This window comes from Accipiter gentilis, chromosome 4 (genome assembly GCF_929443795.1).
Source record: "Accipiter gentilis chromosome 4, bAccGen1.1, whole genome shotgun sequence".
Lineage (NCBI taxonomy): Eukaryota > Metazoa > Chordata > Aves > Accipitriformes > Accipitridae > Astur > Astur gentilis.
Genome location: NC_064883.1, coordinates 11,371,926 through 11,388,140, shown reverse-complemented (window position 1 = coordinate 11,388,140; position 16,215 = coordinate 11,371,926). Strand labels below are relative to the sequence as shown.

Genomic DNA, 16,215 nt, shown 5'->3' with positions numbered 1-16,215 from the left:
CCTAAGGGTCACAAGCAGCAGGACTCTGTAACACAGAGTACAGTGCCTTCGCCCTCCTTGGCTGTAGTTACTGCCAGTCAAGCTGTGAGGCTGCTAGGCCTCCCCAGTACCATAAACACCGCCAGCCCCTCAGGTGCCCTCAGCTTGGCTCTGTCAGCAACCTTCATACTCCTCAGCCTCAACCTGTTCCGTGGATTTAGCTGAAGCAAAAGACTAATGTACATCTGAAAACAAAACAGCAGGAAACAAACAAAACATTTTCTTTTTTTAATCATGTTTCTGTAGAACACCTAGCATTTAGGGTTGGGGGTTTTTCCCCTCTTTAAACAAATCCCCTCTCCTACATATATGACACAGCATGCGCACCCTGAAAGCAGTTATGCAATATAGTGCACATAAAGCTTACACCAAAACTCTGTGAGGAAGACCAGAGCACATGGACAGTGGCACTACATGGATGCCCACATACCCACTTGCCATCTGCGTGCATCACCTTTCAAGGCCAAGGGCATGACTGGAATCCCAAAAAGAAGAACAATGGCAATTACATGCATGAGGTTATAAGTTATTCTATTGTTTTGACATACCATTTAATAGGAAGTTTTGATAAATTAGTTAGTTACAGAGGCAACTTTTGAGCAGTGATTGGCAAAAGAAGACTCTTCCATTTACAAATACGCATCACTCCCAGAAGCAGAGTAACATGCTTTCATCCTCATAAAGGACATCTCCGTATACACCAGCGCAACATTCAGGCAACACCATTAGCTTCATTTAACAGATGAGATGCAGGAATGCCAACAGCTCAACATGCAAGGCTATCCTGTACTCTCAGAGTATGGAAAGGTACCACAGTGCTTTTTTGCAAAGTCCACTTCCTCGGGGAAAGCTTAACTGACGTGAGTTTTTAAAGACCTCTTGGACAATCTGCTCAAGACCATGTGGGAATATAGGAGAAGACTGAACCCAGGACTCCCACCCACTAGCTAACCTGCAGGGCCTGGTTACTGATTACACCCCTCACACACACACAGGTGCCTGATTACCACCACCACCCCCCTTCCAGGTGCCTGCTGGTTTGTCTGTCAGCCATCTCACAATCTTATCTGAAAGCACTAGTATTCCACTTATCTGGAACGTCATCTTCCCAAGCCCATATTTACAGTGATCTCTGCTGCATTTCTGTCCCATCCACGTGATTACAAAAAATTACGATGAAAAAAAAGGCAAAACAGTTCAAAGCACAAAGTGCTTTACTAACACTTTGCTGTTAGTCAAAGAAACAAGCCAAACATCTTAAAATGCCATATGGGTAAACCGATCATTTTTGTGGAGTACAGCAAGGACATTTTCACGTGCACATGCCAAAAGGCCTCACCATACCTCAAAGAGAAGGTTCAGAATGCAATTTAAACAGCTGGAACTTGCCAAGGTGTGTAAAAACTGATTAGAAAACAGAAATGCTGTACAGAGGCATAAATCCCTAAGGTGGTCTTAGTTTTTGAAAAAGAGGTTTATTTATTTCCTGCAGTGTGCAGTTCACATCCCTAAAGCCAAACCACACTTAATAAATTAAAACCTAATCAAGTACCTCTGAGAGTCCTCCATTCCACTTGCTCCAGAGTGAAGCCATTCTGCACATCAAGTCTTAAATGAGCACAACATTTACTGCGTTGCAGAACCCTGGATTTCCACAGCCTGCTTGTTTGCTTGCTTACAAAAAGCAGTTTGTACTTGGCAGTTTTCTCCCACACATAATAATGCAAGCAATCGGGCTTCTACTGCCCTGCAGATCTAACAACTACCAGAATAGCTATGTTTAATTTCTGTTACAGACTTGTCTTTTGTAATTCCTCCCCTTCATCCCTTATTGATGTATTTTCCACTGCAGACATATACACATTAGTGAAACTGCAGAGCAGCAGCACACCTGATGGCAGTGCGGAGTGCTCACCCCAGGCATGCAGAGTCCACCCCGACCTCCGTAACCCCTCGCTGGACTGCCGTAAGTACTCAGCTGAAGTGGCTCTGCTGCGAGCTCAAACACACCAACACTATGCTGCAGAGCTACAGAAGAAAGAACAGGCTAGAGCAATAACTGGATACTCAGCAAAGCTCCTATACATTCCCACCTAAAGCATAAAATCCGTACAATGCAACATAAAGAACAAGTGGGAAGAATCTAGGTTGTTTCACAGTTAGAGCTTTTACAGAAGACTCTGTCATTTCGAAATTAATGTTTGATGAAGCAAACAGCCTTTGCACGACATCAAATCTTCCTCTGTCAGTGAGAGCAGCCACCAAAGGACTGCTCAGCGCCACAGTGCCATTGGCTGAAGCGATGTTAGGCTGTATTTATGAGAGAGAGCAAAAGACAGAGACATTAAAAAGGTTTTCCAAGCAGTGCTGTTCCTGCCATCACATAGCTCAGTTCCTTCTTACAACACCACCAGAGAGCTTACAAGGCAGTGGCAAAAGGGCAAGATTCCCATTACTATTAGCCTTGACAAGTACGATGTACTCATCCAGAACTCCACAGCCCCCTTTAAGGAGAAACATTTCTCCTACCTCATCCTTTCCTCCAGTCCAACTTCCCTCCTGCAGATCACACTAAACTCTCTTACTCTGAGCTTGCCCCTACGTATTTAAAGGTTTTCACTATTACTTTTGTCAGTTTGCTTAAAAAGCTTTAAAAAAGCCCTGCCCCATTCCTTCAGCAGTTTCAATGAATGGCCTCAGAATTCTGGAACTTCAGAATTTGCCAAGGCCCAAGCACTTCTGCTATCAAAGTGAAATTTCTGTTTCCCAAGGGCAGGTGATTACTGTTACTGAGGCTTTAAAATGAGCTAGTGACACTATTAGTAAATTAAAATTTGAGCTTAAGTTACAATTTTCTTTTGCCCACAGCCCATGAAATCTCCCAAATACAGAAACATTTTAAAAGTTAGGTATCCACCTGCAGTAAATTACCTGCGTTTGCCACTGTCAGACTCTGACCTTGCCTAAGCAATGCCTACAGCTGAAATTTGCACTGGAGCTTGACATCTTCTTTATTAGATGAGAAACACAATAAGGCAGAGAACACAGTCATTACTACTGCTGGGGCCCACACGCTACACAGTCACATTTTGATTACTCACCAAACAACACAATGCTGGAACAACCTGAAGATCACAGCATGCACGCAGCAGGGCAAGAGTGTAATCAGACAGCTCTGTAAAGGAAACATTAAAAGGGAAAGATCGTTTCTAGCGAACACTGCATGAGGCTGGCTGCTGGAAAGGGGACTTCTTTTAACAGTGAGCTTTGTTACGGGGTTCTGCTGAGCAAAGACAGACAAGCTGCATTTTTGAGGCCCATCTGCAGGTACAGCACCTCATGAAATGGACACTGGAGACCAAAGTGATTCAATGCTGAAGACAGCTGTCACAAGTGCTCTGCTAGATGTTTGGAAGAGGCTGATCCAGCCCTTTCCTGCCTGCTTCCCAGAGTGCAGAATAAAATGGGATAGGCAATGGGTACAAGCCCCAAATTGACTATCCCTACCCTTGACAAAAGGCAGCTTGTAGGAAAGGGGATTTCCTCCCCATCATTCTCAGCTCCTCCCCAACTATCTCCCCAGTGTTTCACTCCGAGTCTGCAGGCTGAATGAATGATTTAGGCCTTGAATAAAACAAGAACCTCTGCTCTCAAAATCTATACAAGATGCTGACTTCAGCAAAAACACAATTTGAGAGGAATGACATAGCTGAGACTGCCTTGGGGCAGGGAGATGGACTAAGTGATCCCTGTGGTACCCTTCAACTTTGTAACTCAAGGCTGTAATTCCTAATAGAAGCAACAGGCATAAAACAGCTTTTGATTCTTGATCCAGCTACATTTATGCCTGGACATTAGCAGTAGATATTATGTCCAAAGCTAGGTGATAATGTACCACACTCAATTAACTGCACCCTGCTGCTAATAGCATCTGACAAGTGTTACCACATCAGCAGGTTTCTGTTTTCGATTTCTTTTCTGTCTCTGCAAATGAGTTAAGCTTTCCTACCTGGGTACTCTGTGTATACGGATGCACGCTGGCATTTTGCTGCACAGTGCCAAATCTAACTAACACCACATTGCACTTCCCTTCGTTATCTTAACGTCAGGAAATTCTTTATATACAAGAGAGAGGAGGGAAAGCCAGGAAGGAGTCTGTCTTGGACTTTGCAGGTAGCTTTTAATTAACACTGTGGTGCCAACTAGATTATGAGCATGGCTTTTGTTTGACATTTATGTTTAATCTCCTTTTTCAGCAGCTGCAAAACAACCCTCTAATTGCAGTGTCTCTATGTTAAATTCATTTTTGCTAAATGTAGTTTGCACCTCAACAATAAATGCTGTTATACTGAAGACACCACCTAATTTGTAATTCTCAGCATTTAGGCAGGAAGAACTCTGGTATGGAATAAGAACAGAGATTAGCTTGCCAAACTGGAAATGTCCACACTCAGCAGAAAGTAGAGTTGAGCAATCTTGGGGGAATGTGTATTTTACAAGCAAAATCCGTCAGTGATTGAGGGCTGAATTTAATTCACAGCCAGGAATGTTAAGCATGGTATACGAAACCCATAAAAAGGAACAGAACAAATTATGTTCACTTGGCTCACCAACTGCTCAAAAAGAGCCATAAATGCTTTAACATAGAAGGAGCTTCTAAAAGGAAAATTTTAAAAAGGGCTCTTTTCTTCATTCACAACATACCAGAGATAGCACTGATGAGGAGGTGAGCAGCTGAGAAGAGTTCTTTATCCTGAGGCTGATATTTCTGCAACAGCGGCTCACTCTGTAAACTGCACCCTAAGAGCTGCAAGAAATCAAGGAGGTCTTGTTGTTGTGCAGGTTTTAACTCCTTCAGATCTGGCTTGTCTCCTGTGCAGATATCATCTAACTGGAAGCAAAAGAATAAGTAAAACTTCTTGAAAAGAGAAAGTTCAAGCAAAAGAGAATGCTATCTCTATCCTGAAATTACTTTTAGGAAGCAAGCAAAAGTTTCTTCATCTTACCACACCCTCCAGGGCAGTTACCATTTCTTCATGGAGCAGGAGTTCACAAAGTGTTTTATATAAAGCTTTTTGCTTGTCTTCCGGCAGCTTCACAAAGGGCTGGAACTGAGTCTTCAACTGTGACAGATCTTTCCCAAGAAAGCAGTAAAAAGTAAAACTAAGTATTTCTACACAAATGCCAGTAAAAACAGTTAGCATTTTTGCTATGTGTTTCATAAGCTCATTTATCACCACATCCTGACATCCTAATTACCATCAGCACAAGCTATAATGCAAGGCTGAAATACATCTGATTATATTTCCCAAATAAGCCAATGAAGCATCAATGAATATTCTAAGAAAGAAGAACAGCTACCAAGGATCAACGTTTGGTGTTCAGTATTTTTCATATTTTAGAAGTCAGTATTTTAACGTTAACTGAACCAACTATCTATTAAGTTTCTCACTTGAAAGTTCATCACCAGAGAATGTTCATTTATAAGGCAAAATGAAGAGTTCTGCTCATAACCTTACTTCTTAATATGTGGGTTAATAGGAATTACAAAGTCAATGGTATAAGTCCCTACATAGAATTAAAAGTTCCTATTGCAATGCTAAATTGTTACTGTCCTCGTATTTCATCAGGTGCATCAAAGAACTACATCCCTTCACCCCTGACCTTAAAAGACTTTTTACAAAAATCAGGACAAAAATCTCTTCTTGACTGAGATACTGAATCCACTGCAATACATACAATGGAAGCAGAATACTGTTCACTACACTTCCTTCTCCACAGTTCAACTATGACACTAAACCAAAGCGTTCTATGACATCAAATTACCACTTTGCTGAAAGAAAGTAAGTTTTCAAGTCAATAATGCTAACTGGAAGGCTGGAATGTGTTTTTCCACATTCCGAAAATATGGGCATGCAAGCATTCTTAGCCTTCTTTAAAAGAAATTTTCCTTCATGTCACTCTGGTCAAGAAACATGCTCTCTTTAAAGATACCTTTTATATCTAAAAATTACTTCATTGGAAAAAAAGAAAAAGCCCAGCCATAGGCAGTTTTTTTTTTTGTACCTAATGCAATCATATGACTGGCTATACAAATAACAGAAGAGGAAACCTACTTCAAATTGCTTTAGTAGAAACAATTTTTTTTATTTTTTTTTCCCCAAGAGACAGTCCAGGTTAATTAAAAGAAACCTCCAAGCCTTTTAAGCAAGAAAGGCACAAAAGCATGTCAAGCTAAAAGAAAACCCGAAACAGAGGCATACCATTCTTTCACAAATAAGTGTTTTTTATATACACATGGAGACACGGTTATTCCTTTCAAACAAGTCTACGTTGGAGAATGACAGAATTTATTTCAGGAAAACAAATATCTATTTTGGTCACAGTTAGTCTATTGAACAGCCATCAACAAAGGGTGAAATTTAGAGATAACGAAAGTCATGTTCACTGTTAGAACAAGCTGTAGGAACTACTAAGAACTGATGAAACGTAAAGTGTATTCTGAGTATTTTCCTGATCATGAAAAAGTATTTTCAGTGACCCTTTCTGAATGAAAGCATAGATCATCACTAACCTTATGGATTGTAACAGAACTGGCATAAAAACCTAATTTTGTAAGATCATTTTTATGACAAAGGGATTCAGGACGTTCCTAGGGAACAGTCCACCACATATAACAACTGCAGAAGTAAATTTTTCTATTCTTTCAGTGCATTCCCCTAAGAGTTCCTGATAAGGGCTATTAAAATGAACTAACATGATTTCTTATGTATTATTGTACCAGATTATTTCCTCCTATCATGTTGCTTAACTCACTGTAATGTAATAATGTAAAGCATTTCTGGTAATACCTTGTTTCAGTACACTTAAAGAAGCATCACTGGGAATGAGGTTTTTAGCTCCAGAGTACATCTCATTATCAACAGCATCTGGCTGATAGAGAAACGAAGCATCTCTGATTAGTGCTGAGTGGGGATAAGTAGAGCCTTCTGTGCTTTCTTTTTCAAAACCTCCTTGCTGTTCATCTAGCAGACAGAATTCTGTAATAAGAAATTAAATTTAAAAAAAAATAATAAAGTACACAAGCAATTACCTAATAAGATGCTAGCTTATGTTATCTAGTGTTCTTGCATATGATTTCTCTGTGTCTCATCTCTTCTAGATGGTCTCATCTCTTCTAGATGGAAAGAATGCCAATGGTTGCTCTGTATGTGAATTACTGAGCATTACTGTAGCCCTGATGTCTGGTACAGTGTTCACAGACAAAGGTCCTGTGGTGCAGCTAGCAACTACAAAATGTGACACCAGCTCCTGTAAATTAAAAGTAATGCAGACAGCAAATACATGAAAACTTCTCACTGACACCGTAAACCTGAATGCTGCATACAAGAGATTCAGGTGTGAATTCTTCACACCTTCTACCAATTAAGAGATGTGCTGTAACATGGGCTACAGGATCCGCCCATGATGGAGACACATGAAAGCACTTTCTGAGATTTGTAAGAGCTCTAAGAGTCTCTCACAGAGCTTCTTCTGGTCCTGGCACTGATAGACTCCTCTTTCTCAGCCAAGCCACAGGTGCACCCTCAAGTTCTCCAGATGAGTAGAAGATAGGAGGTTTTTCAAAGTCTCTAAAGCACTTCACCCAGCCATGTTCATTAACAGAATCACTCTACAATATCTATTGCCTCTTTGTAATAACTTTATGGAGAAAATAACACACCCTCACTGGATTACCCTTTCTGCCTCAATCTTCATGACAAGCACCAGCCTACCTCACCCAAACAGGACTGTAGACTTCCTGCCACTCCAGTCTCCCCAGTTCAATGAAGCTAAGGGTCTCCTGGAAGGTACACAGGGAGCCTCTGTAAGAGTTACGCTGAGAAATCTGGAATATCAAGTTCTGTGCTCATGTGTCCAATATTGTGCCCCAAAGATGCAGAATATAATTGAAGCCCTAAGTATTATTTTGATCATCTTTTATTGGCTCAAATGCAAGATTTAAAACTGTACCCCTGGCACTCTGCAGCAGGTCTGAGGAGAATGCAGGAAGGCTAGCAAGAGGACCTCAATTTTAAAGTAATACCTGACAGCAAAGGGAAAAAAAATAACTAATCTAGCACAGTGCTCACATGTACCAGGCACAAAACCTAAATATAACCTTCTTGCAGTTGTGAGAGTCTGTCTCACCAAATTAAGGACATTCAAAGCAGATGAGAAAGCACGGAGAGCACTCCATCAGCAAAAAGCTTTTTCAAAGGGAGAACAGACAAAGAAATCTCTGCCACAAAGACAGACAGACGACAGAGACCTTTACGCCTGTATAACCCTTCACAGAGAAGAGCGAGCTACAAAGGAGCAGAAAGTGATTAACGCAAATTCAAGAACTTCCCAAAGCAACAAGACTCCAGACAGCAGCTAAGGCACCAGAAGGCCAACACACTCACGTTACTTTCATTGGTAATAATGCTTTCACAGGAACCCTGAAGGAGGAAGATACTGCTAATAGACTATCTGCTCTCCTAAGGCAGAATGATGCTAATAAGGGAAATCAATATACAGCAAGTGTTTTCAAGTTTAAAGAGATATAGACCCTGCTGTTAAATCTTGTAATAGGACTCAATTCAGAGGAAAATACAGAACTCTGTAAGTTTTGTATTAATAGCACTGTTAATTAATTTTGTATCTCATTAATTTTATCATACTCTTTAAACAAAAAGAGAAGGGAAAATAAGTGAATGAAAGTATATACATAATAGTGTGATATTTTCTCTGTTGAATTCTATCACATCTGTCGATGACAAACCTCCAATAGTGCAGTTAGATCTTGTTAGTTATTCAGAAACACTAACAAAAATGGGAGAAAACCAGAGATGATCAAGGAAAACAATCAAAGAAACTCCTCTGCATGGAGAAGCTGAAAAGTTTGGGACTGTTTAATTTACAGATATTTAACAGGAAGCAAGTCACACATATATAGCAATGAACAGAAGAAAGCAAATCAGCTAGGTGCTACTATACCTCCTGTTTTGTAAAGCAAGAAAAAGAGGACTTGCAGTGAAACTTTAGACACACAAAACTGCAAAGCCTTTAACAGGAACAGCTTCTAAATGTAGTGGAAAATTAGCCTGTAGAAATCAAACAGAATGATTACAAGAAAACATTATAGTAAAGGGATCAGAAAAGGATTAGAATTTTTTTTTTTATTATTATTTACAAAAATGTCTAAGCATGTCCAGTCACACTAGCCAGAACATTTTAAAGAAAGTTTATATACCTTTCTTCCTTACAGAATAACTCAAGCACTATCAGTGGCAAAGAAAAACAAAACAAAACAAAACAACTTACATGCACCCTATTCTGTAATTATCTGTGAAGAGAATCCCATTCTGTTACACCTGCTACTGGTCACTTTCAGTCTCATGTGAAAGAACTACATCCATTTCTGGATTTAACTTCAAAGGCTATTTTTATTTCCACAGACACTGATCACTGCTCAGACATTAAGAAGCTGAAGGTTACGCTCCACCATACTTACTCTTGCTGGCAAATCCCTAATTTTCTTAGTTCCTCCACTTCATCTTCTCAATGACACACAGTGAAGATAGCACAAATTAAAAATAAGAGGCAAGACATAGGTTGTTTGAGATAAAACATGAAACAAGCTGTGCTGGTTTTGAAGCTTAAAAGATATTAAATATGAAAAAAAAAAGTGGAAAAAGAAGCAGAAGTGGAAAAAGCAGAGAAATACAGATCATTAACAAGACCCATGTATTATCAGCTAGCAGGACACACAAATTTCCATCTAGAAGTCACATAAGTAGGCTATCAGCTATACACCTATGTAGTCAGACAGCCTTAATTGCACCTGCTTACTCTGAATTACAGTTCTGTAATGACCATGAAGTCAATGCCCTCTGCTATATCTCTGTGTTCAGTCTACATCAGAGCAATTCCACATTTCAGGAATTTTTTTACAGGTTACATGATATTTACTTATATTTCTGAACCTACAGTCTTCCTTAATATCAGAAGTGAGTTCAAGGAGAATGATGGAGAGTATCTTCTGCATTTCTTATCCAAATAAAATGCATCCTGTATTCAAATCTTAACTGCACTTCAATTATTTCTTCAAGGTATCTCCTGTTTCTCTCCACATCAGTCCTTTCCAACTTCCAGCTCTATATAGTCCATCTGATTTCCTTCCTTCTTGCATAACATCCCCTGAAACCTCCTTTAGGTCAGAGAGTTTAACTGAGGACAGACAAAGAAAAACCCAAGTGATTCTGCAGAGCAGAGTTACTACTCCTCCCCAAAGCCAATTTCAACATTTTTTTTTAATTTGACGCCTGAACGTATTCAACCTGAAATAAGTAAAACGTGACCAGAAAACACGACAAAGACATTTCTGCAATCATTCTGAGAATAATCTCTATATGAAAGTGTAAAATAGACAGAAAAAGTTTAAATTCCAGTCCTATACTTTATGAATAATTCTTTTCTTAGCATGACTGCTGTCTAAAGATTCCTGGTTGACCATTGATTTATATTCAGTTCACTCTCCCTGCCAATAGGTGAAGGCAACAGCATGGGCTGAGAGCCAGCTAGCTAGAAGCAAAATTGCAGAAAAAGACCTGGACAACAAGTTCAAGAGATCAGCAGCATGTCCTTGCAGCTATTGAAGTTTGCTGCATGCTGGGCTGTACTGACAAGAGTGTAGCTAGCAGATCGATGAAAGTGATTTTTCAATTTGGGAGACTGTGCCCAGTTTTGGACTCCCCAGTACAAGACAGACATTCACATACTGGAGCAATCTAGCAAACAGCCACCAAGATCGCTGGGAGCTGGAGAACATCATGTATGAGAAGAGGGTGAGAGACTGGGTTTGTCCAGCCTGGAGAAAATACTGCTAAGGGAGAACCATCCTGCTATCTACAACTACCCAATGGAAGCATGAAGAGAAGACAGAGCAAGACTCTTCTGTATGATGACAGGACAAAAGGCAAGATACACAAATTAAAGAAAGGGAAATTCTCGTTAGATAGTAAGGAGAAAAAAAAAAGTTCACCATGATGGTAGTCAAACATGAGAACAGGCTGCCCAGAGAGGTGATGGAATCTCTGTCTCTGGAGATAATCAAAACTTGAATAGACAAGGATACAAGCAATCTGATCTAACTCTGAACTTAGATCAAACTTCAAAAGTTGGTCCTGCCTTGAGCTGGGGCTTGAGCTAGATGACCTCCTGTGGTCCCCTGAAACCTAAGTTATTCTGAGTTTATGATTTATTCAAACAAGTGAAAAAGCATAACTAAATCAGAAAAGCAGCATTTCACAGCACAAATAACTAACAGGGCAATGGAGACCATACAACATCATCACCTTCATACACAAGGAAATGCAAAAATCATTGCCCAACAGACATCTCTGTCCACAGTTGAACTGCGTGCCACAGAAAATGAGCTTTCTACTTACCAAACTGGCCACTGTGCTTTATAAACAGTTCAATTACACCGTAGGCAATAGTGGTTGCAGGAGGAATTTCAAGGATCACACTAGAATCCTTCATCATACTTCCAGTTTCACTCACTGAAACCTAGAGGACAGATTTATTCACTGTTTATCCAATTCAGATATTGTGTAGCTTAAACACAGAATTAATTAAGGGGAAAAAATACAGAGAAAGAATGTGCTTTCTCCATGATGTCCAAGTAAAGCACATGTTACATTTGACATCTATGAAAGTAACTTGATGAGCAGTGAGGTAGAAGCTCAATGCCAAGGGGAGCTCTCAAACTCTTTGCTACCCTGTCCTAGTATAAAGTTGAGCTCAGGTGCAGCTTTTGCCACACATGAAACACTGTGTCACTAGGAAATGGGCACCCTCTTCAGTATCCTGTCCTGCCCTCTTCTGTCCTGACACCCCTTTTGCCCAGCTGGAGACTGGCACCAGGAAGGTGGCACTTGCACAGGGAGTTGTTGAACTGCAACTCCCAGATTTCTACTACTGGAGACACCCTGTACACAGAAGTGATTCATCTGCAGCTTTAAGAAAAACAAAATGAATGAGCCCGTGCTCTGATTTTGGTAATTCCTTCTCAATTCATAGGCAATTTTTCAGATATCCTCATAATGCAGTTAATCTCTACTCCTATAATCGAAAACAAATAGCTTCTCAATAAATATTAAAACTCAGTAGACACTGCAAACATTTTTGATGAATGATTACTTGGCTTTTCAAATAAATTTGTTTCAGCAATGCTTTTTGCTCTTCCAACTTTCACTGAATTGTTATATGTTTGTTTTATGTTTTGCAGTAGGCAGGAATCTACACAGAAACTGAATCACAATTTGACAGCATTGATAGAAACCACATTCCAGGCTCATGCTAAAAGTTGCCATCTTTTGCCAGTGAGGCAAAGGAAAAAACATTTTACCTTTTTGAAGTTTCACAACTAAGCAGTGCAGTGAGTTCAACATGTTAAGGAAGCATGAAAAATGCTCTGGGGTCTATTTGGAGAAATCACAATTTCTTCTCAGATAATCTGCAATTGTTCTATTCCTTGCAGATTTTTAATAACTTTTACCTTTACTATTTTTGTACTGCATCCCATCACACCACTGATTTTTTCTTCTGTCTGGATATGTTCAGATATCGTACACTTCTGAGTTGTTATTATCTTTTCTCTCAAGATGCACAGCACTTCACGTTTTCTTTCTATTACTTGTTGCAGTAAACTACTGTTTAGATTTATTGTTCTGAAAAAGAAAAGATGCTATTAACATAAATACTAGACTTGAGAAAAAATTTTCTTAATTGCTTGAAGAAGCTTTTATTGTAAACGTAACAATGGTTTCTTTATGAGCAATCTCCTCAATTATTATGTCCTCTTTTGTTATTTGGTAGCAATAAAAATCTGTATTCCCCAGTAAGTCCCAACACACATATTGAATTCTTGATTCCTTACTCAGAGCAAAAACGGCAGTTGTCTGGCTACTTTCTAAGCAAAAAATGCAAGGGAGAACTAAAGACAACTTTAAGCTTCCAGTGTAGTATGAAAACAACCAGCCAGGCTCACGGACATTGGACTGAATCCTCTGCTACCGTGAACCCACACTGATATTAACATGGCCATGGTAGGGAACGCTGGTCAACCATTCTCTTCAGAGTCTCACATTAGCACAAACAGTGCCGATAAGTCAATGGGTCATATCCTGTAGTCTTTACTCAAAATAATTATTTCGACCCCAAAAGCTAACAGGGAGTACAAACAAAGGACCTGCGCTCATGGTCCATATTATGAACTCCCTGCAGCCTAGTATACTACTGCATACATTATGCACGCGCACACAGAATAAAAATACCCATAATAGCATAATAAGCGTGTAATATAATAGTATTGTCCACATATCACAAAGCTCTGCTTAGAAAGAGTGAAGTTGCAGTCAAGCTACTGGAGGTTAGGAAATCTATAGCAAGCAGTCTTCCAGTCTGGTTAGTTTCTGTCTTTGTAATGAAGCCCCACTTTTCCTTACAATAGATCTCATTTTTTTTTATCTTACTTGACCAACCAGATTAAGTGCCATTTCTTCCCCTTCCTTCTCATTCATCTCAGCTTTGTCCCACTGCCAGCCAGCTCACCATCCCCACTTCATGTGATTTCTCTGCTATCTTCTACCCTCAGATGACACCAACTGTTGATGGCTCCTAGCCTTAGTCTCCCCTCCTTCTCACAGCTCATTGTTACCACTTTGCAGCTATCTGGCCAAACTCAGTCTCATTTATCTCCTTGTCACCATTCAGTCCTGTCACCCCTGTCTTCGTACATCCTTCTACATGTTACAGGTGTGCCATCAGGTGCTTCTTCACAGGGGAGGTGACGTGAGGCTCCTTCATGCCCAAGTGCTGATGTCCAGACTCACCCTGGACTAGGACAGCTTGAGGCAACCACCACTGGGAATCCTGGTTTGGCCTCCGAAGGCCCATGTGCAGGAAAAAGAGTGTCCTGACAAGCTGGTGCCAAATTCTAAGTCACAAGAATTTCTCCTTGAGGGATGAACAGCACACTAAGAGAGTGAGACGCCTCAATGCCAACCCTCACAGCTCGCTAAGGATCTGTTTCAGTGTTCACTTAAACCCCGAACTGGCTGAGTGGGATCAGCACTGACCAAGTACTTCAAAGGGCTGGACGAGAAAACATAGAAAAGATTTCATGGATTTTGGGACTGAAGAAGATTACTGAACAAAAACCCACTATAAACTCCTGTGTTATTCATTGGTATAACCTCACAATTTATAATTAATAACGAGGACTGTCACAGTGAAAAGAAAAATTAGCTAAATCTCTAGCCCATGCCTCCAACTTAACAAGTCATCCTTACTCCACAACATAATTCACCATGCGTTTAAATGCTGCTGGAGATATTTCTAGTTAGGTTTTTCTTAGAATGAGCAGAAGAAAAAGTAAACTCCCAAAAACAATACGAGAGGATTATTTCCTAAGAAAAGATGACAAAATTCACTACCTTGTCTTCTGGGGTGTTAACAGACTTTCTGGTAACAGTTAAAGCAAATTCTTAACTGTATTTAATTGATTAAAATGTGTCAATTATATTATACTTTTGCAAAATACTCAGATGAGATGTCATATTTTCTATGAACAGATAACTCTAGCAAGACAGTTGGAAGATTAAAAGATTGCTATCCCTGGCTAAAGTTATTCAGTCTTTTCTCCTCCCTTCTACTGTAAATGGCTGTTCATGGGGCTAAATGGCAATTCCCCAAAAATATGACAGAAAGACATGTCTGACTCTGCTTTATTTAAATCGAGATATCACCACTTTTAATTAAAAAGTTTTAGATTTATTAGATTCTGGAGTTTCAGATTTATGCAGTCTGTACAAGTCTGAAGTCAGCTTGGTTCTTTATTAAATTAAAAATATCCTGAGGCAATTTTTGATCTTTGGAGAGTAACATGCTTATATGAAAGTTCAATCAGTTGGAATGCACTGTCTGAAATCTTAAAGTTGATTGTTTAAACAAGGGAAAGAAAATACCTCTGAAGCAATGCAGCAGTCACTAGAAAAGCACTCCCAAACATTCCTGACTTTATTAATATAACTTTTTTCCTTTTGATGCAAAGCCATGCTGTATGCTTGGAATGCCATGAATCTTTGGATTAGGCAAAAACTGAAGAAATGTCAAGCAATCACAAACACCACTGCTCTTAGAAGTGTCTGCCAAACCAGAGCTATTTGTTATCACAATAACAGACCATCAAGCCTATCATATACTTCACAATAATTATTTGTGATTCTGAAGAGGTGTGCTAAGCATCTTCAAAATACAAATTAACGCACTAAGAGCTTGCAATTTTAACATTCAACCTAAGAAGCCACAGGGGAAGAAATACAATGAAGCAGCACAAAAGTAATTTGTCATTTGTTCTCATATGATGGGGTTTTTGCCTGCTTTAGAGGATGACAAACTCACTGGATATCCCCAAAAGTTTGAACAAAAGAAAAAAAACAATCAAAGATAGAAAAATACAGATTAAACAGAGATTTGCTGTTTCTGAATGAGCATTAACATAAGAAGCATACAGAATATAATTTAACTCTATACAAATGAATGACCGAAATAATTCAAGAGACCTTTTCTTCCATTTACTTCTACAGTATTCTGTCTGAGCTGGGACTGGCTCAGTCCCCCTCATGCTCCTAGCTTCAAGGTTTGGATGCAGAACTAACAGCAGAGTGGCAGAGCAAAAGAAGACATAGGTAAACTTGGAAAGAGGCATAGCGAAGAAATTTCTGAGGCAGTGCTGGATGAGCAGCCGCAGCACTGGAGGCTACACAGTGACACTAACACCACAGGGGCGCAGAGCTACCTGCTTCGGTCCCTGATGTAGCGCTCCTGCGGGCACTGTGTCTCAGAGGTAACTTGGGGTCCTCTGCACAGAGCTGCACTGTGGCACAGCCACAGCCACTACCTCAGCCCCAAGATTCAAGTGACTTCAGTGGGATGTGTTCAACGGTAAAGCCAGCAGAAATGCTCTCCTCTTCCCACTAAGTTTAGTGAGCACTGGATTCAGAGCTTTAAAACACATAACCTTACCAACAGCTACAAATAACTTTCCTTTTAGGACAGCACAGTTAAATGCTCTCCTCCTCTAGA

General features: G+C 39.9%; 1 protein-coding gene across 2 annotated transcripts in view; it reads right to left on the bottom strand.

Annotated features, from left to right (window-relative positions):
• Positions 1 to 301: 301 nt before the first annotated feature.
• GSDME (gasdermin E) overlaps positions 302 to 16,215 on the bottom strand; it is a 28,616-nt gene continuing 12,702 nt past the window's right edge. Inside the window, exons 5-11 of one of the 2 annotated variants that reach the window (XM_049798133.1) lie at positions 12,626 to 12,797; positions 11,514 to 11,634; positions 6,891 to 7,079; positions 5,046 to 5,173; positions 4,744 to 4,930; positions 3,141 to 3,214; positions 302 to 2,349 (exon numbers count right to left, since the gene is read on the bottom strand). In XM_049798133.1, coding sequence (XP_049654090.1) covers positions 2,119 to 2,349; positions 3,141 to 3,214; positions 4,744 to 4,930; positions 5,046 to 5,173; positions 6,891 to 7,079; positions 11,514 to 11,634; positions 12,626 to 12,797 — 1,102 coding nt within the window. In that variant the 3' untranslated portion in view covers positions 302 to 2,118. The remainder of the gene's footprint in view (positions 2,350 to 3,140; positions 3,215 to 4,743; positions 4,931 to 5,045; positions 5,174 to 6,890; positions 7,080 to 11,513; positions 11,635 to 12,625; positions 12,798 to 16,215) is intronic. The other variant, XM_049798134.1, reaches the window with a different exon arrangement.